The sequence below is a fragment of the Panulirus ornatus genome, chromosome 26 (assembly GCF_036320965.1).
Source record: "Panulirus ornatus isolate Po-2019 chromosome 26, ASM3632096v1, whole genome shotgun sequence".
Lineage (NCBI taxonomy): Eukaryota > Metazoa > Arthropoda > Malacostraca > Decapoda > Palinuridae > Panulirus > Panulirus ornatus.
The window spans coordinates 5,649,818-5,677,472 of record NC_092249.1 but is presented as its reverse complement, the minus strand read 5'-3'; the positions used below and the strand labels follow the sequence as shown (position 1 = coordinate 5,677,472).

The window sequence follows — 27,655 nt, the reverse complement described above, 5'->3', positions numbered from 1 at the left end:
AAAAGAAATTGCAAATTACATGTTTTGATATAAAAAAAACTTTGTTTTCTGATAACTTATTCCGGGTTCCATATATATATATATATATATATATATATATATATATATATATATATATATATATATATATATATATATATAATTATAGGCAGCATTTTCTTAGGGTTATGTTCAAATTGAAATTTAATTAATTGCCTATATATATGCATCCTTAATTAAAGTTTTTTGTCTTAGGTATAGAAATAGATCCTAAGGTGTTTAATCGCTGTATTGACCATTATAGTATTATGTCTTGGACTAATTATAGTGTTAATTAATTAATGGGTAATTAATAATGTTGTTATTATGAAAGATAAATTGCCGGATGTATATATATGGCAAGATAATGACCCTTTGATGACCTGTATAGTACTTCATTAATGGATTGTGTGGCTGATGCGGAATGCCCTTTGACCTCATTCCAGTAGGAATGAATGACCTCATTCCAGTAGGAATGGATTGCCTCATTCCAGTAGGAATAGATGACCTCATTCCAGTAGGAATGGATGACCTCATTCCTGTAGGAATGGATGACCTCATTCCATTTTTCTTCATTATAATTGGCAGTTAATGGCGCGAATATATATCACTTAGATCTTAAAAAAAAATATAAGTGAGTTTGGAAATTACAGTTTGAGAAAGGGTGTCTACTTCATTTATCAGTGATTACAGATGAAGTCGAACCAGCTTGTTAAAGAACCGTTAATTTAAGTGATTACAGATGAACCAGCTTGTTAAAGAGCCGTTGATTTAAGTGATTACAGATGAAGTCGAACCAGCTTGTTAAAGAACCGTTAATTTAAGTGATTACAGATGAAGTAGAACCACCTTGTTAAAGAACCGTTAATTTAAGTGATTACAGATGAACCAGCTTGTTAAAGAGCCGTTAATTTAAGTGATTACAGATGAAGTAGAACCAGCTTGTTAAAGAACCGTTAAGTGATTACAGATGAAGTAGAACCACCTTGTTAAAGAACCGTTAATTTAAGTGATTACAGATGAACCACCTTGTTAAAGAACCGTTAATTTAAGTGATTACAGATGAAGTAGAACCACCTTGTTAAAGAACCGTTAATTTAAGTGATTACAGATGAAGTAGAACCACCTTGTTAAAGAACCGTTAAGTGATTACAGATGAAGGAGAACCAGCTTGTTAAAGAACCGCTAAGTGATTACAGATGAAGTCGAACCAGCTTGTTAAAGAACCGTTAACTTAACTCGTGTCTGTCAGTTATAATGCAATGTTAATCAATATATATTGGGTTGGAGAGAAAAGATTAGAAGTAGCGCGGACCTGTGAATGTGTATATGTAGGTAGCCGTGAATGATCTAGTCATTAAACGATATTTTAAATGGTTTATATACACCAGTTTGACCTCCTGTCGCGATGAATGAGGCTGTTCGCCCTGTTAACGACCCTCCATGTCTATTGGTCAATGGGGTCTGGTCGAGGAGGGAGGGAGAGATGCGCATGCGTGGAGAGAAAGTAGTAGTAGTCGAAATACAGAAGATCCAGGAATGTATATAGATAACCGTGAATCCCCCCCCCCCTTACTGTACGACATTGATGGCTTATATATATATAAATTGCTTGACCTCCAGTAAGGTGGTGTCTTGCCCCTACTTCTGCAGGCAAGTGCTGAGGGCGACCAAAGTCAGACGCTCCAATACACAGTTCGGCGACGTCTTCCTTGGCGTAGGTGAGTACTTCGTCAGGAGATGTATATAGCATTCCTCCATATCTTTATTGTATTATTTGTATACCTCAATAGAAGCCAGTGTCATTTATTTCCCCACTGTGTTTACTAGAATGTGTGTAGTTTGCCACCTCGCAGAATAGCCACAGTAACCAAAGCTTATATATATATATATATATATATATATATATATATATATATATATATATATATATATATATATATATATATATATATATATTCCTATGAGTCCACGGGGAGAAACACGATACGTTCCCAAGTGCACTTTCGTGTAATAATCACATCATCAGGAGAGACACAAGAGAGAAATATAAGTCAGTTGTGTCTCCCCTGATGATGTGATTATTACACGAGAGTGCACTTGGGAACTTATCGTGTTTCATTTTCCCCGTGGACTCATAGGAATATCTTGACCACGCGCAAAATTGTGATCCTTTTCCAATATATATATATATATATATATATATATATATATATATATATATATATATATATATATATATATATATATTACATGACAGCTAGAGGCTGAGTGTGAACGAATGGGGCCTTTGTTGACGTTTCCTAGCGCTACCCCGCACACATGAGGGGGGAGGGGGATGGTATTCCATGTGTGGCGAGGTGGCGATGGGAATAAATAAAGACAGTAGGAATTATGTACATGTGTATATATGTATATGTCTGTGTGTGTATATATATGTGTACATTGAGATGTATAGGTATGTATATTTGCGTGTGTGGACGTGTATGTATATACATGTGTATGGGGGTGGGTTGGGCCATTTCTTTCGTCTGTTTCCTTGCGCTACCTCGCTAACGCGGGAGACAGCGACAAAACATAATAATAGATGAATATGAAATATTTTTTTTTATTTTGCTTTGTCACTGTCTCCCGCGTTTGCGAGGTAGCGCAAGGAAACAGACGAAAGAAATGGCCCAACCCACCCCCATACACATGTATATACATACACGTCCACACACGCAAATATACATACCTATACATCTCAATGTACACATATATATACACACACAGACATATACATATATACACATGTACATAATTCCTACTGTCTTTATTTATTCCCATCGCCACCTCGCCACACATGGAATACCATCCTCCTCCCCCCTCATGTGTGCGAGGTAGCGCTAGGAAAAGACAACAAAGGCCCCATTCGTTCACACTCAGTCTCTTGCTGTCATGTAATTATGCCCGAAACCACAGCTCCCTTTCCACATCCAGGTAACATATATACTATAGCATTTTTTTTAGGGAATTAAGTATCCTTTATTGTGGGTAAATGTGATAAGGTTAGAAAGGACTCAAGGTCTCTGAAATAACCTTTTAAGTTATGGTGTACTCTTAGAATCATAAGAAACTTCAAAATTAATCGTAGAGCTTGATAGGTGTTTCTAACTAGCCATTTGCTACTTAGGCTTCTAGATTGTCTATATGTTGCTGTTTTCTCCATTCTATCAACATGTAGCTTGACTATAGAAAATGTCGAGAGGGGAGCTCCATTCATTGCTTACAGTGTTATTTCTGATTTGGAGAAATGCAAAATTGTTTATTATTATTATTATTATTATTATACTTTGTCGCTGTCTCCTGTATTAGCAAGGTAGTGCAAGGAAACAGACCAAAGAATAGAATAGTTTGATTGATTATTTATGGATCTTGACAGAAGCACTTAACATATTTATTGGTGAGCTTCATGCATACAATTTAGCTCATGAATCTTCCTGCAGGTATCACTCCCGATGATGATAATCTTTTATACCTCTTAAATGGAGGGAAGAGCCGCTCAATCACACCTCCTCCCAGTGACCCCACATCATCCTCAACACTTGACTCAAGGGTCCCAGATGCTGCCAAGCTAGAGGAAGAGGTAAGGGCACATGATATAGAGGAGGAAAGAAAGCAAGTAAGAAAGAGATTGCCAAACAGAGAAAATTTAGCGGGATTGATTTGTTTAAGAATATCGTGTAAATAAGGAATAGATAAGAAAGAGATGATAAAAGTGGAGTCAGACTGGGTTGGCTTCAGGGATCATTGATGAGATGACATTGAATGTTTAGATTTATGGAGAAATTGGGGATAGTTAAGAAAATTATTGTAAAAGTAATGGAGGAGGTTGGGCAAGTGTGATAAGGGGACAGGAACTAGTAATATTAGTAGTTGAAGGGGAAGCATTTAGGGTATTTTGTGAGGTGGAAGGAAATGAAAAGAAGAAAGAAATGATATGGTTATAAAGGTAGACAAAGAGGTGATGAAGATCAGGAAGAAGGGAGAACTGTAGGTGAGGAAAGTAATAGGGAGTAATTGGTGTAGGAATTTGAATTTGATATGAACGACAGGGTTCGAGGAGAGGGAGTGGTAAGAAAGATTCAAAAAGAAATGGGATGCATATTTCAATGAAATGTTGAGACTGTAAAATTAGCAAGAGGGAAAATACTCTTTTACATGTGTCATGATAAATGATTGGGCATGTCTTTTTACGATAGAGGATGAAATGGACTTAGATTAGATAGAATACTGTCATGGAGGTGAAGGTGATAGAAGAGAGGAGTATGACTTACGCAAGTGAAAGGAAAAGGGAGATGTTTGAGAGGGTTGGATGGGAGAAGCAGCAGGAATAAGGAAGTTGAGAGGTTTAGTTGGAAATGGAGAGTAAAGATCATAGGTATGAGATAAGACAAATATGGCAGAGGTGAAGTAATGAGTAAATTTTGGAGTCAAACCAGAATCCAGTGACAAAGAAAAATGTAGATAGGTTATGGAAAATTAAGAGCAGGCAATAGATGCAAATAAGTGATAGGGGAAAATGTGTATATTCTGAGAAATAAAGATGTATGATAAGAGTGTAAATGAATGTTAATGACTGCAGCAGAAAAGTGAATTTGAAAAACTCAAGTGATTTGATAAAGAGATTGAATGAACAAAGCAAGGAAAATAGGGAAAACACATCTCTCGTAATGATCTTATTGTTCCTTAGTTCTTTGCAAACATATTCAAGGCATCAGGCTCGTAAGTTCTAGCATTATGTTTGTTACTGATGTAACCTAGAATTGAGGACCTCATTCAAGTTTATAATGAACCAGAGTTCATCACTTCCTTGCAGTTAAGATGAAGTGACCAGGCATGTCCCCATTGGGTTACAGGCATTACAAGCTTTCATTAGTGTACAGTACTGTAATTTAATCAGTGGCAAAAGGCAAAGGTCTCAAAACATATTTGAGATGCTCTTCTTCTTAGATCATCTATCATACCCTTTTTCTCAAAGATTACATAGAGTGAAATCGAAAAAGTAAGATTAGGTATGAATTTACAGGTTATGAATCATTATTTTTTCATATGTGTTCTGTATGTATAAGATAAAATTCAGGCATACAATATAGTCAGTCAGTCACTGGTCTGAAATTTATATTTTGATTGATAAGAATTAGTATTTGTAACATATTTTTGATGAGATCTTGGTTAGATAGTAATTATCTGATTTTCAGGTACCCATAAGTTACATTCAGCACATCACTGAATATCCGTGCTTCATTGGGATTTGAATCCCCCCTTCCCTCCAACATCATGTCTACTGAACATCAGAGTTACTAAGTCTGAAATGAGATTTTCACTCCCCTGTCTGAAATAGCTGAATATGTGTCCAGTTACTATACTTTATTTTAACACCCTCATGGGCACTGGAGGTGTGCACAGCTACTTGCCTCTCTGTACACTGGTTGGAACTTTATGAGGAATCAGTAATATTTTCAAAGACTTTACTCCAGTAGAACAGACTTAAAGATGCTGTTATTACAATATTACAACAGCAGTAGGTTGAAAGACTATTTATTGTATGTGTAGTATAACTCAGTTCTCAGATATATGACATGGAGAGCAAATTATGTACTGTAGCTACAAAAGAGGTGTTTCACTCTAAGGTTTTTAAGATACTGTTGTGCAGATATGAATTATCAAAGATTGATATGTTCATAAGGATTAGCTTACAAACCTTGTGTTGTGTTCATACTATTTTGATTAGGTACTATGTAGTATCCCTCCCAGTCTGCATCTTTCATAGTTTACCCTTTCCTGTTCTCATTATCACTGCTTGTTTTATTAAATGAATCCCTGTATATGATACTTTCACCCTTTCATCTCTCCTGCAGCAGCAGACCTTATTTGCCTTTCATAATTTCCTTCTCTTCTCAGACAGATGCTACCTATTTTGCACTCATGGACAGTTAAAGAATTTGTAAGGTTCACAGACCTTTTAAACAGCCCAGTAGCTGATACTTTAGACTTTACGCTTGTTAGTGTTTGTTTAGTAATTGTTTGAACAATGTTTGCATTGTCTTGATTGATCTATACCTTGATAGTAATTCCAGTAATTTCCCTTGGTATTTTGTGTTGCCCAGGGTGCATATGAAGTACTCTCACCCTTGAGTATTTCCTCTGGTTATTAAGAGTAAAATGAGTATTGCAGTTGATCTTGTATTACCTAGTGTGAATGTGACCTTGTCTCTCACCTTGCCTGCTGTGTCAGCTGCGGCTTCTGAGTGGGACTCGTGAAGCCACCTTCCCGGAAACCATCCCAGAGGAGACATCTAGCACTGAGGAGGAGCATGTGGTAGGTGGTAGTCGTGTGGTGTAAGTGGTCTGGCTATGGGTTACATTGGTTAAGTACGTGGTGTGTTACTTGGCATAAATAGTAAGAAATGAATGACGTGAAAATTATTGAGTGTTTCTGCTTAATTAGCAGGAATTTGAAGTCGTACTGTGAATGAAGTGAGGGATTTACTGTGTTAGTGACACAGGTGGAGTAGGAGACATTAATTTTGGGTAAGTAGATGATATCATTGATTCAGCAGATTGTATAAGTGTATCAGGTGGTGCAAATGATGTTCTGATTTTTACAAGCAGTGTTTTGGAGTGGCAGTGATATGTTCGATATCTGTTTTGATTTAATAAGTAGTGAATATAAACGGTGTGATTGGTTGTGATACTGAACAAATTTTGTTGGGTGAAAACTTCTCTGAAGATGCTGCAGGTTGCATAGATTTAACTGTTAAGGGTTTAGATAATGGGAAGTTAAGAGTCTGTATTTGATTATAGTTTCATAAGTATCTTTGTATGAAAAATGAATTGCATGATTACAGGTAACTTTTCTTAATATTGATAGGAACATGGCAGTGATGATTTGTGAGTGTGTGACTTTCACTTGAACACTGTAATGAACTGTGTTGCCATTAAAGTACTGCCATGTAATAACTATTCCGAAGACATCAAAATACATGCTTGGAGATTTATGATTGATAAGCTTTGCAATTTGTAACCAAAACTCTGAAAGTCATCTCAGAACAGCTGCTTACTGAGGGTCAATCTCTTACTGTCTACAGATCAAATCGTAATGGTACACCCTTGCACATCTGTTACCTCCAATGCAAGAGTCATGTCATTAATAGCCAGGTCACAGGATACAAGCATAGTTAAGAATTATCTGTTAGAAACACTACTGAAATTCTTTTGATATAATTAAGAGCAGCCTGTACATTATCATTGGTAGAAATGAATGGGCAAGGACAACTCTCAGTGATTTTGCATGGAACTTTGTGCGAGTTTCTATAGTTCAGATGGTTAGTGTTGTGACCTTTGGGGATAATGGGCCCATGATTAAGTCTCAGACAGGGCAGCTGCCTCTCAGCCATCTGAGCAGTTCATCTGTCCCTTTCATGCTGGTTGATTGATGGGTACTTTGTGAAAGCTTGAGTATTTATCTGTGTGTGTGCATGCATATGGTTAAGATATGGTATATAAACAAGTTTTACAAACAAGGTTGAATGATGGAATGACTTAGGGTAAATCCATCCTGCTGATATGCACATAGTAATCACATCCACTAATACTTCCCAAATTGTCTTGATTTTTCGAGGACAAAATGAATGAAGCGACCTAAGTGATGTACCTACTTGCCTTATACTTAGGAAGGTATGCTTTTGTGTGCTATAACGTATGTCCTTTTTTTTCTATTTTTTCATACTGTGGTATAGGATGATGAATGATATATTGTTGTAAGGTTAAACCCAGTTGTGCATGGAGTGGAGGCTGTAGTGACAGGTTGGATATGATGTTTGTTGTTAGTGTGGGGCGGAATTGTTTATCATTCCACAGATGTGATAGTTTAACCTCTTGATAATCATGTTTGTAGCATCTGTTTGTGTGTTGGATTTCTACCAGGCATATGAACACAGTTCAGGTGTCCAGCTGGTGCATGGCCATGCAGCACTCACACCGTCATGGCATGTATCATATTGATGGTAAGTCATGTGGCATGTGTCCCCATGACATGTGATGATAAAGCATGTCTGTCTGTAACCCATACCCTTATGGTATATTTTTGAGTAATATGTGCCCTTAATTGACATATTTCTTTTAGGTCAATGTTACAAGTGTATTTCTTCTCATGACAGTTATGTGTGTGATCTCATGTGGCAGCTATCTGAATGACATTTTGTAATAGCTGTTCGGTGACATGTAATCCAGTGACAGCTATGTGAATGCACTGTATACTTGCAGTAACCAAGTGACCCATATTAGCTGTTAATGATGCCAGGTGACAGTCCTTTGAATGACTTGTATGTGTGCAGCATTTGTCCCGGTGATCTTTGGGCTCATACAGCTGCTTAAGCAACCTAGCTGCTTGCAGCATCTGCTGAAATGCCTATAATCCTCATAGGACCCTGTGAGAATGAACCTGAACCCTTATAGCTGCTTCCCATATCATATCCTTGTGGCAGCTGCTCAAGTAATCCATGTTCATGAGGTAGTTGTCAGAGGTATGAAGTCCTCTTTGCAGCTGTCTCATTGATTTCCATATATTTGTCTTAGCTTCCCAAGTGACCATTTTCCTGTAACAGCTTCCCAAGACCTTATCCTTACAACAAGTGACCGTATTCTTCCAACCGTATCTGTCGTGACAGTATTGTTAAATAGCTAACCATGTGACCATATTTTTGTAGTGATGTGACATGAAATTATATCTTGGCAATGGGCTTCCAGGTGACCATATTCTTGCAACATCTTTCAGATTGACCATATTCTTACAAGAACTTTCCAAGTGACCACATCCTTTCAGCAGTTTCCTATATTACTATATTATTATAACAGGTTTCTAAAAGACCGTGTCTTTGCAGTAGTTTCCCACTTGACGGTATACTTGCAGTAGCTTTTCATTTGACTATATCCTTGTTACAGTTTCCCAATTGACTATATCCTTGCAACAGCTTTCCAGTTGACTGTATCCTTGTGACAGCTTTCTGGTTGACTATATCAACGCAGCAGCTTCGTATATGACCATATCCTTGCAACAGCTATACAGTTAACCATATCCTTGCAACAGCTTTCCAGTCAACTGTAGCCATGCAACAGTTTCCCCATTGACCAAAACCTTGCAATAAATTCCTTGTTAACCACATCCTCGCAACAGCTTCCCATTTGACCATATCCTTGTAACAGCTTCCCAGTTAGCCATCTCCTTGCAACAGTTTCCTATGTAACAATATCCATGCAGTAGTACTGTAAGTTATATTCTTGTATCAGCTGCCCAGGTGACTTACATAACTAGCTTTTGTCCCGCATTAGAAGAACTGGCTCTAACATTACATTTTCCCCTCAAGGTGATATTCAGACTTGGCTCCTACCCTGACAACGATGGCAGGGAGTCTCACGTCTACAAGGTATGATTCTTTGAAGCCCTGTTGAAGCCTTGTGCTCCTCTCAGCTTGCTTTGCTGTATGCAAGAAATTTTTGTGTATTTTGCCTTAACTAATTACTTTTGACAAGATACTTATGAAATCATATGTAATCTTATTTTCAGGCTGAGCACCTTTCGTCTCTTCTTCGTCCACCGACTGTGGAGATCAGTGACACTACTGCTCCAACTCAACCACCTTCTGTGGCTGCATCTACACCCACGGAGTGTCACACACCTAGGCTTAATGATAACAATACTTCCACTAAAACCAGGTAACAAGGAAAACAGAATAGGGTAATGTGTTAAGCAAGCAGATTGTCTGGTATCTTTTTCTTTTATTTGAAATAGCTCCTCATTTTTTCTGTACATGAGCATCCCTGATATATTGCTGATAATTTGATATTATAATGAGATGGTTCACAGATGTAAGTTATCATGTATTGATTGATAATGTGTCCACATCTTAATTCAAATAGCTCTTACAGTATTTCAGGCTCAGGTGCCAAACCCAGCTCACTGACTGATCCAACCTTAGCAACTTTTCTTGATGTTGCTGTTCTTCGATGTCTCTTTGTGCATCAGTGGATGGAAGAAGGTGTTTACTGGGCACTTAATTTCATCTACAGGAGGTAGGGTCGAGCAAGGAAATGCTTAAAACCTTAGTAGATGCTTTTGATTATACAGCCACCATGGTCTTACCTCAGTCACACATATACTTTACTTTCCTATAAAGTTTGGTGAGTTGTATATAGTCTGAATCGTTTTTACTTAATTTTTTCACCCAAAGGAATCAAAATTAACATAGGTAGACTTAGGAGGAGTGACAGAGTAATCTTTGCTCCTCGATTGTCACTAGCTCTCTATATGTAAGTTATAGTACCTTTACGAGGGGAAAAATGCTTCTTATGGAGATAAAATGAATATATGTTATTGCCCAGACTTTAGTTGTTGTGGGAGATACAGATAACATGCAGATCTGCTTAAATCTTTTGAGAACAATGATCCATTGTTGTGTAATTTGATTCTTTAGAATATCTAGTTATATCACTTCTTGTTCCTGGCACAAGCCTCTTACAACCATCCTTAACATTTTATGACAGACGTTTTGTAGTGCAAGGGAACTTGAAGGCACTTTTATCCCGTTTTTATCAAAATTCTTGGTTGAAAAAATATGAGGTTTAAATGCATGAGATTTGCCTTAAAATTAGAAAGATGTCAGCATAAAAGCCATGAAAAAACAGTCTTTGTGTGTGTAATCAGTCTGCATCTGAGGAAAAGCCACTCATTTCTGTCATACAGGTCTCTGATAAATTCTGTGCTAAATGCCTCAGCTTTCTCTTACTGAGCTTTTTCCATGTAGTAACTACTGTTAGTAAAATGGTGGGGGCAGTGGGTAGAAGTAGTAGGTGGGAACATTTAGGTAGGAGCAAGTGGATAGTAGTTGGTAGGCAGCCATTGGCCAGGGAGGTGTATTACTAGTATTTCCTGACTGGTTATCAGTAGGGTTAGTGATAGCTTCTAAGTGAGTTAGCTTTTCATTGGTTGTCAAGTTGCACTCCTCTGACCCAGGTAGCTGTCTTTTGTTTCTGCTTCACCTACAAGTGGACTGCTGACATTAATGTCCATACACATACAATATATCTCTCCCTGTCACACACAGCACTTGACGACACTTGACTTGCATAGCTCATTCTTTGTAACTCTAGATTTTTCTTTGGTGAGTGAGTGCTATGTTATAGCTCTGCCTTTCAGGAAAATGATAGGAGCAATAGATAGAAGTAGTAGGTAGGAGCATTACATAAAAGTAGTTAGTAGGAATATTAGGTAGGAGTCTCTGCAAACACTGCACTAGACTGGCCCTCTTCCAGTTGCCTTTTAAGAGTGGGGCACTAAAGGCTGAGAAGTAGCAGTAGAAATCACTAGTTATGGAGACTGTTGCTGTGGCCATCCCATTGAGGGAGTTTCTGAAGGGAATAGGCATCAGAGATATAGAAAGATAGATAGATAGATAAATAGAAGTGTTGAAGGTCAGTTTTCATAACCCTTTTGTTTCAAGTGCTGATTATTTTTTAACCTTGTTGATGTTATGAGCATTGATCTGCACAAACATAGTAGGGAGCTGTTTGCATCAATGAACTCATTTATTCCTTGCCACAAGTTGAATTCTGGACACACTGTAAACTCTGTTAGCTGGTCATGGGTCACAACTCATTGCTCACCAAAAGGGTTTGCAGAATAATGATTCCTTGCTTCATATACCTGATCTGTGTGGGACAATGTATAGAATTCTCAAAGTTTTGTCATAAACTTCTTATCTTTTATTTTATTTAGCATTATGTATTGCAAGGGCCTATGAAGCAGCCAGGGAAGCCACAGAAAGGTCTCTAAGGCCTGTTTGTGGATTAGGGGCAGTGGTTTAGGTTTTAGGTGCATTACACATGACAGCTAAAGAGAGGATATGATTGAGTGAGGCCTTTTCTTTATCTGTTTCTGGTGCTGCCTCACAAATGCTGGAAATGGCAAACAAGTATGAAAAAAGTTGGTAAACATAATGAAACTAGCCTTTGAGACATGATTGCAAATCATTTAGATAATCCCCACTTGGTTACTGATTAACAGAATGCTCTCCAGCAGAATTATTCATATCTGACAAATTTGCTTACTTTTCTTTATCATGCAATCAACATGTATGATTTACTTTATTTCCGTTATGATGCAATCAACATGTATGATGTAAGTAAATCTGCTCATGTCCCTTATTTTAACTTTCAAGAAACATTCAGTATGCCTGCATTAGATATTACTAGCAAAAGTTCTCATGTGGTGTAGTTGGTGTTTTACTTCTGTGATTTCGAATTTAATTCATTAAGATGTAATCAGATTAGTGATTAACAGTGAAGCCTCGTTATGGTTATATATATCAAATGTTAAAATGTAGGGATCAGTCTTGGGATCAGTTTTATTTATTTGAATTTATTGAGCTCAGAGAAGAGAAGGTTGAGGTGATTTGATACAGATATTCAAAATTATTAGAAGCTCTGATAGTCTCAGTCTAAGCAATTAATTAGATTCAGATATCCCTTAAAGTAATGGATATAAATTTATGGATGTGTGTTAGACTTAAAGTGAGGCAAAGAACTTTTTCCTCAAGAGGATATTCAACACCCAAAATGATTTTCCATTTAGAATATTGTAGTTGAAAACAACACCATAGGTTTGATTGCAAACAGACTTGAGAAATTGCTTAGAGTCCATGACTGATCGTACTTTTACCTCCATATATAGAAAGATTACAGGTACTATGTATCCCCATGTCATCTTGCATCCTGGCTTATTCACATAAAAGCTGTTAGCATACTACAGGAAATCCTGCACATTTTGTTTTCTATGTGAAGCCAACCCATTGCAATTCGGCATCACCATCAAGAAGCATGGAGGCCTCAAGTTATGCCTAGTGTTTAGCAAAATGTCCATGGGTGCCTTGTCCCACGTCCTAGCAGGACACCAAGTAACACTCCTAATGATGAAGTTCTTTTAGAATGCCTGAATCTCATGGTCTCTGTTGCAGAATTTAAGTATTTTCTTTATGAATTTGTTTGTATGCTGGCTCTTACAAGGAAGTAGAATTCCTGGTCCATGGACTGGATAAGAAGGGTACAATAAGAGATAATATAGACACAGTAAACCTTGTCTTTTACAAGAAGTTCTACTTTGGGGTGTGCCATCAGATATCAATATGGAGCATAAAAGACATGCCTAAAATGTCATCTTACCTTTTGATGAAATACAAATGTTTTGATTGTTGTCATTATTGTCAGATTAACAATTGCAACATAAAAGTGAGAAAAATTTAAGCCTGAGTCTGAAACTCATTTAAGATATGAAAGATGACTGAAGTCTTGGTTAACATAAGATGGAATGTACAGCAGCTATACTTCGAATCCAAATACCAATAGGTTGCATATACCAAAATGGCCCAATCTAGAATTTAGACTTTTTGAAGCTTTGAAATGAACCCCATTTGAGATGATTCACTCCGTGATAATTTCCTTGTGATAGAAAGATTTGGATGATGTTTGATTGTTCTCTGCCATATTTTGGGTTTAGTGGTAACCTTGCTTCAGGTATGTTTGCAATACTCTCAGTTATTGAGAATTTTGAAGTGATAAGTGTATTTAGCATATTTGTACCACTGCTTATCATATTTTCTTGTATTTAAACATATATTTGATTCATGGAAACATAGTCAGACCTGCCGAAGAAGTGATTGTTGTTCATTTTGGCCTGAGTTCCATGGTAATCCACAGATTAGTCCATAAAAGATTGAGAAATCCCCCATTTTACCGATACCTGATTCCCTGAGAACTAATGTAACTTGTAAATTTTCATCTAACATTAATCCCAGCAAACATCTATTAATTTCCAGATGAAGGTAACTGGACTTTGGCATGAAAGTAGATATATTTAAGTGAGAAGAATCTTACTCTTGTATTGTAACAAATGTCATATGTTTTGCCTACATTTAATAAAGTGCATATTAGGTTTAGAAACCTTCAGTGTGATCATGGGTGGCTGTGGTGGCTGATAAACCTCAGTATATAATTACTGTACATGTTAATTAACCTTTGCTTCTTCCCTCTGTTCCTAACCTGTAGAGCTAAATTATTGAGGTTATAAATACAAAAGTTTTTGATACTTCTTGGTAATTTTAGGACATCCTGCCAGTACAACAGAGTATTGACCATTATGTGTATCTCTGCTTTCTAAGACCAACCATTTGCATGTTTCAAGTAATGTGAAACGAAGCTGTTGTTGTACAGTAAGCAGACACACCTGTGTCCCCTGGCTATTCCTTGTAGGGTTGTATACATAGAAGACGGTGCAGTTAAGGTAATGTTAGTTCAGTTTTATGGAAATTTAGAGGTATCATTAATATCGTATGGAAGGTGAGAGGTGTAACACTGACACAACTGGGAATGGTCAAGATCATATATAGTTATATGCTCTTGGGATTCTTTCATTCTTGTTTTTTTTATCATGGAACCACGTGACGAGACTTTAGACTACTGCCATTGATAAAACTACTGGTATCATGTCAGAAGTATACTTTATGATTAGTTTGCACACTTTGTTGACAAAAGGTTCCTGTGAATTTTAGTTGTTACATTCATTGCAGAACTAGATGTGTAATCAGAATAATAAAGAAAATAGTTATTATGTAACTTTTGTTTTTACTTATTTTGTTGCTTTGATATAAACAGGCATAATATAAGGTAAAGAGGCTAAGAATCATAGGAACCTGAATGAGAATCATAAATTCAATTAATGTTTCAGACTTAAAAGTATCACATGAATATATTTCTTACTTATGTTTCTTGGTTTGCTGCTTAATATATATTTGTCCATCTTTGTACCTTATTGAGTGTACTGCTGATGTAACCTTCAGTTTGTTTCACACATTTTTATTTTTTAAGGAAGTATTGACTACTTTACGTGTGCTGAGTTTTGAAGCAAATATTTTGAGTGTTATTTTTGGGTCTTTAACAAGGGTAGGAGATGGTTAATAACCAATATAATTAGAAAGTGTAAAGATTGATAGACACTATGATACTGAAAGATCAGAGAAGGCAGAAAAAGATGAGTCAGGCTTCATGTTGTTGTTTTGGATTATCAAAACAGTTTTTTTGTTTAGCTTTAGATTAATGCAGAAGTGATTGGAATATTTTGTCTTAGGACAAGAAGATCCTCGTGGGACATTCCAAACATTAGACGATAATGACATCAATAAGAAATAGCATGTTAGGCTCAAAACTTACCACTATGAAGTTATTCCATGAACTTTTATCAGATTTTCAAACAAAGCTGACTCTCATGACCTTAACCTAGTCACCGTATGTTCTTCATCCTCTAGCTTAATGACCCTTTCTTGAGAGTATTGTGTCTTGCCTTCTTCACATGTCCATGATCCACATGTGGCTGGTGTTTTGTCATTATTTCTACAGGTTTGCAGTAATAATACAGGGTACATTTTGAAATCAAACAGTTTTATCAGTCTTTATATTTAACCTTTACTATGTATATTCCTTTGTTGTATGACCCCTTTTTTGTTTGCGTGATTAGGAAAGAACTTCTTTATATGGGTGAATCATCATTGTGTAGAATGCAAGACTGACTAGTTAGGCCATGATGTTATAAAGATACTAAAGACTAATTATAACCTCACCTCCTCTAAGTCTGAGGTTTTAAGTACATTGTATCTGACAGCACTTCTCTTTCTGCCCTTCTTCCCCAACTTCATTCTCTAGAGCGCAAAGGTGAGACATGGTGGAGGATGGCATTGCTCTGGTGACCTGGGGTTCATCTTTGCTTAATTAAATGTATGAAGGTTAACAAAGCTCAAATGAAAAACCAGTTCATGCAATAAACATTAGTGAGCCTTTGGTGAGACCTGAGGTTGTTTGGGACTGGGGTGTACGAGCACTCAGTTTTCCAGAGAATACATTAACTAGTGCTTTGTAGAGAGCTGCTATAATGGAATTTTGCACAAGAAATTGTCTGGAATTTTTGTTGAATGCCATGGGATTTTAATAGGTATGAAAGTGCAGTCACAGACATTTGTTAAGTAAATCAGCTTATAGAAAGGTGTGTTCAACATAGTGGTCGGAGTGACTAGGTGGCAGTTGGTGAAAATACCTAACTTGACGATATTTTCTTACACAAAGTTTAGTGATGGCTAATGCTCGTTAGTATTTAGATTTTTCAAAGCCTTAAGGCAGTAGGGAGAGTACGCATGCAATTTTGAATGTTATAATTGCATTAGGGGAGTTATATTTGGAATGCAGGAGTGGCTTATAGGTATCACAAGCTTCATTTGAATTGGAAAAGATTGCATTACAATCCAGTATTCAGGATATCCCAGCTTGTAAGATCATTATGTCAACACTTATCAACAGAATTACAACGTAAAATTGTGATGAAGGGGTGGTGGTCTCATTTCATAAATCTATTTTGATACCTTTAGATATGTTATTAAGCTGCGTATTTCATGATTATTTATAAGAATAGAATATTTGCATACAATTGTTTCGTTTATAGAATTTGTTTGTGATAAGTACTTGAGAGATTAAGAATTTGCCCTTATGATTTCTTTCAAATAAACATTAATGGCAAGCATAGTTTACCGAATGGTTAAGTTTCTTGATGGGGGAATGGAATGATTCCTCAGGACCCACCAGATGAACAAGGGGGATGTCGAGCTTGGAACTATCAGTTGCATCAGCCAGTAGCATTGTCCTCCTCCACTTCCTGTGTTACTTACTCACTCATGCTTGTCCCCACATTTGTAGCCATAATGCACATGTTCTGATGTCTGATCCATGGATTTTGTAAACATTCAAGTGTAAGCCTTTTTTTCGCTGTTATGTACTGACTAGTTATATTGCAGTTCATACTTAAATAAGTGTTTCGAGTTTTATATTTACAATGTAAATTGTGACAAAACTCCCATTTTACTCAACATGTGCTTAATGATTTTCTTGATGAGATGGATATTTTATGACTCGAGAATCATCCATTGAGTCAATTTTTTCTTGAATTAACTCATCTTGTTGGTGGAAGCTGGATGCTATCCATCTAATCAAGAATTATGTATCCTGAACACATCCTTAGTATCAGAGAATAGTGTTGAATGCGTGTAGACATAATAGAGTTTATCAGGTATGCCTTAGGAGTATATTGCTAATTACTCCTGCCCTCCTCAGGATGTTTGATAATGTTTCATAAGCCTAAGATAATTCTAAGATGGGTATGTATATGATACACTTGATGTCAGATGTTGCTTTTCAACATAAAAAGTAACTATGCTGTAATTCTTATTTTTGAGAACTATATGAAAATACTCCAAGTATCTTTGATTACTTCCTGGTGAGGAATAATTGAAAATACACAGGTCAAGGGATTATATTTAATCATTTGTTATGAGTGATACAGATTTTAGATACTTTAGATACTTTAGACACCATCAATGACCAACACTCTTAAGAATGATTAACATCATTATGGAAAGTAAGATAGCTATGAGACATGAGCCTCTAATCAGGAACAAATTCTGTGTTTTGACAATTGCCTTCCTCAGGAGATTGAAAATTTTGTTTGACCATTCTGATTGAAATTTTACCCTGGAAGAGACTCTCTGGCCAATTGTTTCAGAACTTTGCAAGCCAAGATGGCTTTGGTATCTTGGGCAAGTTTAATTGCACATTTTTCCTCAGGTTTTATAAATGCCATATTACTGGCAGTTATGGACTCTACATATTTCACATTTGAATAAAGGGTTACAGAATTTGGCCCATAGTGACTCCACTTATTAATTTTGCTCATCTCATCTCATCCCTGCTGACAATAGCAAGTGGCTGAACAGCTCATAAATTAAGCATATCTTTCTTCTAAAGTAGCAGGTAACTCCCTTTTAGTGCAATTGATGAAACTATATGTACACATATTTTTGCCTTTGTTCATGAAAACCACTTAGATAATTATTTTGGAAGTTTCTTACTAAGTCAAGAAAGGGTGATTAAAGATACTCTCGGATATGAAGTAGCATTCATCTTCAGCTGTGTAACAGCATGAATTTAACTTTTCATGCTTTTCAATTGAGTTTATAATCGTCTTTGTGCCGGAATTCATCATTGTTTGATGAAATATGTATCTAAAACAGAATCATTAGATCAAAACAACTCTGAAAAGAACATCCTGGGGTGGTTTGGTAAAACTGTCTATGTTTAGATAATGTAAGTCCTTGAGATGTGAGAGAACAAGCAAGTAATTTTCTAGATTGCTGCACACTGATGCAGTAGTTTTTGCTCTTTGGTTTTTCGTGTTTTAATCTTTTTAGTGGGATTTGTTATATGAGCACTAATTGAGCATCCTGACTAATGTGATAGAAGCAAGGCTTTATTTTCCCCACCCTGAGAGCTTTAGTCATTGTACAGTGATCATCACCACCTGCTTGATACCTCCTTATGATGAAAAGCCCATGGAAGTTCCCAGCGCTGGGAGTATCAAATGTTTTCAGACTTCCCAGGACCTGTGATTTCTCTTAGTTTTGCTTGCTACATCCTAGGCATCAGTAGGTTTTGTATCTCTCAGGTGTAGGTTCTTTTAATTGTCTTTAGTGTTACATTTCTTATTTTATTTTGATTGCTTATTTTTGTTATAAAAAGTATGACTCATGAGTTCAGCCATGGTAATTTTTGGAGAAAGATCACAAGAGACTCATGCTTTTTTGCTTATTCTTTCACCTTCAATTTCTTTTGTGGTAAATTTACATTGTTTTTACCAAGCTTCTTTTGTGTTTCTCTAGCTTGATATTTTCTTCCTTTCATACATGTTTGGCATTTCCTGTGTTAGTGAGGTAGCACTCATGACTGTCTTATGGGTGTGCGTGTATTTTTTTTCCTAGTTTTAGCAGCAGATTTTCTTGTTCAGTGTGGGTGTTTACTGTTTTGTCATAGCTTTTTTCTTCTTTTTCTCCTCAGGTGGACTTTTCTTATCATCACCTCTGTCTATCTATCTATATCTTTAGATATAGATATATCTTATGGGGGGGTGTATTTTCCTCAAGGTTTTACCTGAAGAATTTTTGTTTTAACTCAGTTTAGGAGCTTACTGTTTTGTAATAGCTTTTTTTCATCTTTCTCTTCTCAGGTGGACTTTTTTGTTCCACCTTTCCCTGAGAAAAATGGTCTCAGTTTCCACTTGATATGGATTCTTTGTTAATTAGGTTCTTCATGCTTACATTTTCTTTGTAGTGTCAGTAATATTGCTGAAGATTTTTGTTTTGACACTTGGTTCCTATCATCCAAAAGAGACTGGAGTTTCCATTCTGAGCTTTATGTCCAGTGGAAGTAATGGCCTTGATCGGTTCCCTTTTTACATGGATCTGACTTATCCATTCATTAGAAATGGTTTTGCTGTGCATTCACAAGGGTAGTAGAAGCGGGAATATTAGCCCATCAGTGAATTGAATTTTTTGATCTGCTTGGAGAAAGTCCACAGGAGTACTAGTAATGACTTTGAAGTTAGTTTTCCATAACTAATTTTCTAGATCTGAACCAGAGCAACTGTCCATAATCCTCCAACCACTAGTGTGCACCTAATCTATGGAAGGTTTTATGGGCTTCACCATTTCTGTCTCCATTTCCCTCAACCTTCTTTTGCCTATGACGGAGCCAAAGTCAGATTCTTGGGCCTAACACATCCTAAGGGAATATGTTTTCTCAGATCTACCAAATTTAGCAAAATTCTTCTACAAGGAGACAGTATCCATCAGTTGGAAATTTTCCCAAATTTCATGGTATCATATTTTGCACATTCTACCCAGTGGCCCATCAAATGGTGGAAGAAAGCTTCAGGGCTGTGAAAATGAGGCCTTGTTGCACCTTATGGAGCAAAAAGGACTTTTTTATTAATTGTGCTCATTAGATTCCTCCTTAGAAAGAGTGTTATTCATTCTTCGTTTGTTTGTGTTGAAAACTTTCAGCATTATTTTTTACACATGAATGGATTATTTGATATAACTTGTTTGCATATTGCATCTGTTTATTCTGAAGATTTTATAAATATTTTGATATCTGATGAAAACTAGGATATTCAATGATGTCATGGTAATTCAGTGCTTAGACATGGTTTTAGAAAAGTAAACAAGATGTGTGGTAATAAAAAGAGTGTGGTTGAGACATTGTATTGGAATGGTCTGGACACATGGAGAGAATGAGTGAGGAAAGATTGACAAAGAGGATATATGTGTTAGAGATGGAGGGTACAAATAGAGGCGGGAGACCAAATTGGAGGTGGAAGGATGGAATGAAAAAAATTTTGAGTGATCGGGGCCTGAATATACAGGAGGGTGAAAGACATTCAAGGAAGAGAATGAATTGGAATGATGTATACCAGGGCTGATGTGCTGTCAATGGATTTAACCAGGGCATGAGAAGTGTCTGGGGTAAACCATGGAAAGTTTTGTGGGGCCTGGATGTGGAAAGGGAGCTGTGGTTTTGGTGCATTGCACATGACAGCTAAAGATTGAGTGTGAACGAATGTGGCCTTTGTTGTCTTTTCCTAGTGCTACCTCGCGTGCACGTGGGGGGAGAGGGATGTCATTTCATGTATGGCGAGGTGGCAGCGGGAATGGATGAAGGCAGCATGTATGAATATGTACATGTGTATATATGTGTATGTGTGTATGTATATGTATGTATATGTTGAAATGTATAGGTATGTATATGTACATGTGTGGACGTGTATGTATATACATGTGTATGTGGGTGGGTTGGGCCATTCTTTCGTCTGTTTCCTTGCGCTACCTTGCTAACGCGGGAGACAGCATCAAGGCATAATAAAGATAAATGATGTATATTGATATAAATTTATATTTGTGGAAAATGGAAAATGATTTGCAGGACGTGAATTACAGTGTGAAGTTTTGATCTTAGTTTTTGCCTTTCTCTAAAAAATATTTTTCAAAGTGTTGAACTTTGTTTTTTGTATTCTTATACTCTGTGTTTTTCTTGTTAACCTCTAGTTTTAAATCTGAAGTGATTTTAACAAAAGCTAGTGCAAATTATTTAGTGTTGCATGTTGCATTGCATCCTGGTATATCACTGGAAGTGCCAGTTCTCTCACATCACATAAGTTTGTAGTTTTTCAGCTTGGTCAGCAATCAGGAGATGCTCTCAAGTCCAGGGATGCACTCTTCATAAACTTGTTAATTTACCTTTGGATTCAATATAAATCAGCTAACAGATGGAGTTTTCTGTTAGTACCCTGTAATGAATTAATGCGTTTAGGCACTGGTGGAATTTAAGGAATAGAACTTCAGATAAAACATGATTCAGTCTGTTTAAAGTAAACAGTAGATAAGGGCACCCTGCCACAGAAGCATAGTCATACAATGGAGTAACAGCTGTCAAGTATATGATTGTTGAGTGTGCGATTAGATTGTGTACTGAAAATACATATAAGATTATGTAGTTGTGAAAAGTGCGAATGAGAAATAAGATCATTATAATCTGTTATAGTTTTTATAATTGTAAGGTACAGATGGGGTTTAAGAGATGAAAGATAAACAGAGACTTGTTCCATTCATGCCCCTCAATTTCCCTGCACCCATTCTGAATAAGAAATTTTTTTTAACTTGATGTTTTCATAATATTCCATATGTAAACAAATCCCAAACATTTCAAATTATCTGCAACCATGTTTTGTACCTGGTATTCTCTGTCATTTGAGAGCCAGTACTTAATATTACACAAATTGACTGCTATTGCAGTAGACTAGGTATCATTCATTTGCCCAGACATGCAGTGCAGAAGCAAATTATTATTTTCTTAAGTCAGGGCTTTAACTGTCTCTACCTTTTGCTTAGTAGAAGACATGACGGGGAGGTTGACAGTCAGCAGTTAGACAGGCATCTTTATGACTGCCTGCATTGGTGATACATTTGATATATGCATTTACAGATGAGTTGAATAGTCATTGATATTAATGCCTTTAGTTTATCTTGAGTATTCTATGATGGAAAGAAAGATGAGTGTGGTAGAAGTGCAGTGACTACTTTTGTTTGGATTCATTTTATTAGTAATAATGTACAAATGCATTTGATTGTTGTGTTTCGTCAGGTAGCACTAAGTGACACCAGTCACCAATCATAGCAAGTTAAGTAATAGAAATTTGAGATGTAGGTGTCAGAGGACAGACAAAATATTGTGGATATAGTGCTTGATACGATTATGACTAGGGGTGGTAAGTATAGGTTATTGTTGGAATATATAGTTGAATTTTTTAATACCACAGAATTAAAGAGAACTGCATCAGCATCAAATCATCTTACAGCAATATAGTCAGGGTTATTAGGAATTATGGCGTATCAAATAGCGTATGAGAAAAGGATTTGGCTGAAGATTTTAAAGGATGGTTGATGTTGGTTGTTAGTCTTTTAGCAGAGTTTAGGATCCATTTATTGTTTGGATTTTGTGGCTTTTTTAGCATGGAAGCTTGAATAATGAAGGCATGTTTTAGTATGGAAAGAATATGGAATATATATATAAAGTGTGTGAAAGAAGAAAGGTGAGAGTAAATGTGAATAAGAACAAGGTTATTAGGTACAGTAGGGTTGAGGGACAAGTCAATTTGGAGGTAAGTTTGATTGGAGAAAAACTGGAGGAAGTGAAGTGTTTTAGATATCTGGGAGTGGATTTGGCAGTGGATGGAACCATGGAAGTGGAAGTGAGTCACAGGGTGGGGGAGGGGGCAAAAGTTCTGGGAGCGTTGAAAAATGTGAGGAAGTCGAGAACATTATCTCGGAAAGCAAAAAAGGGTATGCTTGAAGGAATAGTGGTTCCAACAATGTTATGTGGTTGCGAGGCATGGGCTATAGATGGGGTTGTGCGGAAGAGGGTGGATGTGTTGGAAATTAGGTGTTTGAGGACAATATGTGGTGTGAGGTGGTTTGATCGAGTAAGTGATGAAAGGGTAAGAGAGATGTGTGGTAATGAAAAGAGTGTGGTTGAGAGAGCAGAAGAGGGTGTATTGAAATGGTTCGGTCTCTTGGAGAGAATGAGTGAGTAAAGATTGACAAAGAGGATATATGTGTCAGAGGTGGAGGGAACGAGGAGAAGTGGGAGACCAAATTGGAGGTGGAAGGATAAAGTGAAAAAGATTTTGAGCGATCTGGGCCTGAACATGCAGGAGGGTGAAAGGGATGCAAGGAATAGAGTGAATTTGAACGATGTGGTATACCGGGGTTGACGTGCTGTCAATGGATTGAACCAGGGCATGTGAAGTGTCGGGGGTAAACCATAGAAAGTTTCGTGGGGCCTGGATGTGGAAAGGGAGCTGTGGTTTCAGCGCATTATACATGACAGCTAGAGACTGAGTGTGAACAAATGTGGTCTTTGTTGTCTTTTCCTAGCGCTACCCCTCGCACTTGTGGGGGGAGGGGGTTGTCATTTTATGTGTGGCGGGGTGGCGACGGGAATGAATAAAGGCAGCAAGTATGAATTATGTACATGTGTATATGTCTGTGTATGTATATATATGTATACGTTGAAATGTAGAGGTATGTATATGTACATGTGTGGATGTGTATGTATATACATGTGTATGTGGGTGGGTTGGGCCATGTTAATATGTTAGGAACTTTACACTTCCGAACTGTAATGAATCATTTTCAACAATGATGTGACTCTATGAGTCTACCTGTTTTATCAACCCAAAGCTAAGTTATACATATACGTTGTGCAGCGCTCAAATTCTTCAAAATAAAGATTATTTACTAACACTGTCTGGTGTATACAGGTCATGCCTCCAAGTATTGATTTACTTATAATCTGACCATTTTTTTATATATATAATTTTACTATATTCCCACCACAGTGTGTCCATGGATTTGAGTATCTCCTGAACATGAGCCTTTATAGTTTGATATTAGTTTTTAATCCCAGGTTCAGCAATATTATGGATAGAATAGTTAGTGATTCAGTTTGTTTGCATCTTGATAGCTAAAAGTCATCTTAAGTAGGTTAGTGTTAAAGTGTATTGAATTCATTTTTTTCCTTATCCTGTGCATGTTGTACATGATGAATTTTACAATTTATCAGTTAGCTTTGTTTATTTGATTATATTCTAATGTTATACAATAAGTCTAGAATTTCTCTGAATCATGATATACATTAAATTGCAAATATCATAGTGAAATGTATTTGTAGAATGTAGCTATAACTAACAAAAAGCAGTGAAATAATGCATATATAACTGTACAGTTATTCTCAAGCACTAATGAATTCTTGAATTTTTTTCCATTTTCATTTTCTGAACTTTATCACCTACCAAACCCATTGGGTGGGTCAGACTCCAAGATATCAGTGAGGAGACTGGCCATATTGTTCCTCCACGGCGTCGTAGTAATTCCCTCCCAATTCCCAAGATTCACGTTTCTCTTCATTGTGATGCTGTCGAAGAAAAGAAACCCAAAGAAGGAGTAGAACAGAGTGATCAATCATCATCAGATTATATCAGTGGTTAGTAATTATAAGATTCGTACTGTAATGTTTGGTAATACAGACAATAATTCAGGATTGAACAGTGAATGGTATGAATGGTGCATTTGTTTTCATCAATGAAATTTGTGTGAAGGTGTTTGATGATTAATATGTTTGGGGGAGATTCTTACGTACTTTATTTTTTGAAATGCAAAACTGGAACAGGCGATGAAGGAAGAACTTACTGTTGGTGGAATTAATGAAAAAGAAAATATAGAACACACACACACACACACACACACACACACACACACACACACACACATTCAAGGGGGAAATAAAGAATAATGAGGATTGCATCATTAAAAGAAAGTCTAGGAAAGCTCCTGCATTAGTCTGGTACTTGGTTAATCAAATTTAACCAGGGCTGATATAGAGGATTGGACTCTGTGAAAGGAGGTGCCTTGTCAGTCCAAACTTTATGTAGCTGGAAATGAACTGCAGAAATCTGTGTGAAAGGGAAATGAGAGACCACATTGTGCCAAACCTGTTGCCAAAGCTCCACTTCAGGAGAAATGTCAATGGTGCAAACTGTTTTTTAACAAATATTGAAATCATTTTTAAGCACATTGACAGAAAGATATTCAGCAAACTAATCACAGCATATAGGTGGCCAAAATTAGAATACTTAAGATTGGTCATTCTCTAGAACAAAGAGCACCAAAGATGGTCACTGAATCAAGTAAACTGAGTTACAGGATAGATGTAGTATTTAGAGGCACCTTAGTGTCAGTAGGTTGAATCAGTGCACATGAAGCCATCAAGATAGACCATGGAATAGTCTTTGTGGCTTTCCTGTGAATGGTAGGCTGTGGTTTCAATGTTTCATTCATAACAGGGAGAGGGTATGTGTGTGCAGAGGAGGTAATATTCATTTGTTAATGACTATACCCCACTAAGGTAGGAGAAGCAGCTGAGCTTAAAAAATGTATGTATATTATATATACATATATTTTTCCATACATATTTGCTATTTCCTACATTGGTGAGGTAGCATCAGCAACAGAGAACTGAGTCTTAAAGGGAAAATTCCTCACTTGGCTCCATCCTCTGTTTCTTGTTTTGGAAAGTAATACAGGAAGGAGGGATTTCCAGCCACCCATTCCTGGTCCTCTTAGTTACCTTCTACGGCATGTGGGGAATTTGTGGTCAGTATTCATTCCCCCTATCCCCAGACCACATGTGGATTACTGACACTATGTCCACAAACCTACATAGTACTCGACAACAATTAACTCACAGCTCATTCTTCCTAACTCTAGATTTTCCTGCAGTGAGCCCTGTATGTTAGTTTTGCCATTTGGCAAAATGGTAGGAGCAATAGATTGTAGTAGTAGGTAGGAACATCTAGAAAGGAGCATTAGGTAGAAATATTAGATAGAAGTAGTTGGTAGGAACATTAGGAAGGTGAATTTGGTAGCAGTAGGAACATGAGGTAGGAACCTATGAAAACACTGTGCTAGAGTTACCCTGTGCTGATGGCCTATTAAGGGTGAGGCAGTTAAGACTAAGAAGTAGCACAGGAGTTCACTAGTTGTGGAGACTGTATTGCCATGGCCATCCCCTTGAGGGAGTTCCTGTTGGAACAAGTGTTAGAGATACTGATTTAACATTAAGGTGATAATGTGTATTAGAAAAAAACATGTCTTGGTGTTGGGTCTTGAATCAAGGGAAGGGCTGGCCATTTTGTCTTTACCACTTGATGTTTGTTTATATATATATTATTTATATGCTTTGAATAATGCATTAGTTTATATTTATGAAATGAAAGTCTTCGTTTTTTAATTACTGATAAGAGAGAATGATTTAAGTAATGTGATTGACAATGATGTCAACATATATTTAGAAAGAAGTAAACATTTGCTTTCAGATTGTGAGGGAAGGACAAGTGAGTTTAGGATGGATAATATTAAGCAGGTCTGGTGTTTAATGAAAAGTGTGAGGAGAATGTGCATAATGGGTGGAGGAAAAAGTTTTACAGAAATAGTAATTTTATTCTTCCAAATTAACAACACTCAATCCCATTTTACCACAAGACTCTGAGACCTCCTCTCGGAGTGGGCAGAACTCGAGTGATTTGAGCATCAGCAAGTCGATCATCCTTCCCTCCTCCTACCGCCAACACATACCACAAGAGGGTGTTAGTGAGAGACATCTCGCAGCCCATCGAGATAGGAAATTCAAGTTCTTCCCACCTAAAGGCAGTGTGCTTTCTATTCGCGAGTTCTTTTGCAAGGATAAAGAGGAGCCTGAAACCGCAAAGCTGAAGAGAGAGAAGTCTCAGCTTTTCCTTGATCTGAGTTTCGTATAAAACTTGTCTGGATTGATCTAGACGTTAAGTACTGCACCTCACACACTGATAGTAGACTACACTAGCACTGGTGCACATATTAGCAGGCCTTATACTACTTGCTTATGTGTGGCTTATGAATTTGATATATTTATATATATATGCCATTGATATATACATAAATCAAGATGACTGAAGTCCTTAAGAATCTTCTTGCATGCAAAGAAAGATATTGCATATTAAACAAGCAAACCACCATGAAGTTTTCTCATTCATCTTTTTACTAAAACCAGTTTTCTGATTTTTATCCTTAGTTTTCTAAATGTAATTTTGTTTATCGATAGAATTCGAGCCATCATTTGTCAGGATGTTAGGTTTTCCTTAGTGGCATAGGCTGTCTTTAAAAGAATTCACCTTAATCATTCCATGAGTTTCCTTCTGTAGGTTGTTAGAGATATGAATATGACACACACTTTCTTGTGATGTGGTTTGCACTTGCACTTGTGGATGATTGATATTGCTTCTCCTGTGCTTTACAATGAGTGACTAGTTGAGCACTTCGATGTAGTAGTGACACAAATAGTATTGGATGTTAAATGATGGATGATTTGAAAGATGAATTTTAATATCCGATACATTAAGAGTTCACAGTTGTTGTTTTGTTAGATCATAGTTACCAAAAGCTTTCGGTGTTGTGTTATTTTAAGTAATAAATGGATGGCAATGTTTCCAAATAAGAAGCTCCTTGGCAGAATTTAAGGTGAT

The 27,655-nt window shown here is 36.8% G+C and overlaps 1 protein-coding gene across 18 annotated transcripts in view; it reads left to right on the top strand.

Annotated features, from left to right (window-relative positions):
- Positions 1–27,655, top strand: part of unc80 (unc80, NALCN channel complex subunit) — a 283,207-nt gene that overhangs the window by 53,177 nt on the left and 202,375 nt on the right. For 12 of the 18 annotated variants that reach the window (XR_011714624.1, XM_071677907.1, XM_071677912.1 and 9 more), the window contains 8 exons: positions 1,642–1,739; positions 3,504–3,643; positions 6,296–6,379; positions 9,426–9,485; positions 9,626–9,774; positions 9,979–10,131; positions 24,410–24,579; positions 26,637–26,900. Coding sequence is in view for 17 of the 18 variants with exons in the window: in XM_071677907.1 (XP_071534008.1) it covers positions 1,642–1,739; positions 3,504–3,643; positions 6,296–6,379; positions 9,426–9,485; positions 9,626–9,774; positions 9,979–10,131; positions 24,410–24,579; positions 26,637–26,900 (1,118 nt within the window). In the remaining variant the exon portion in view is untranslated. The remainder of the gene's footprint in view (positions 1–1,641; positions 1,740–3,503; positions 3,644–6,295; positions 6,380–9,425; positions 9,486–9,625; positions 9,775–9,978; positions 10,132–24,409; positions 24,580–26,636; positions 26,901–27,655) is intronic. The other 6 variants (XM_071677920.1, XM_071677910.1, XM_071677918.1 and 3 more) reach the window with 4 other exon arrangements.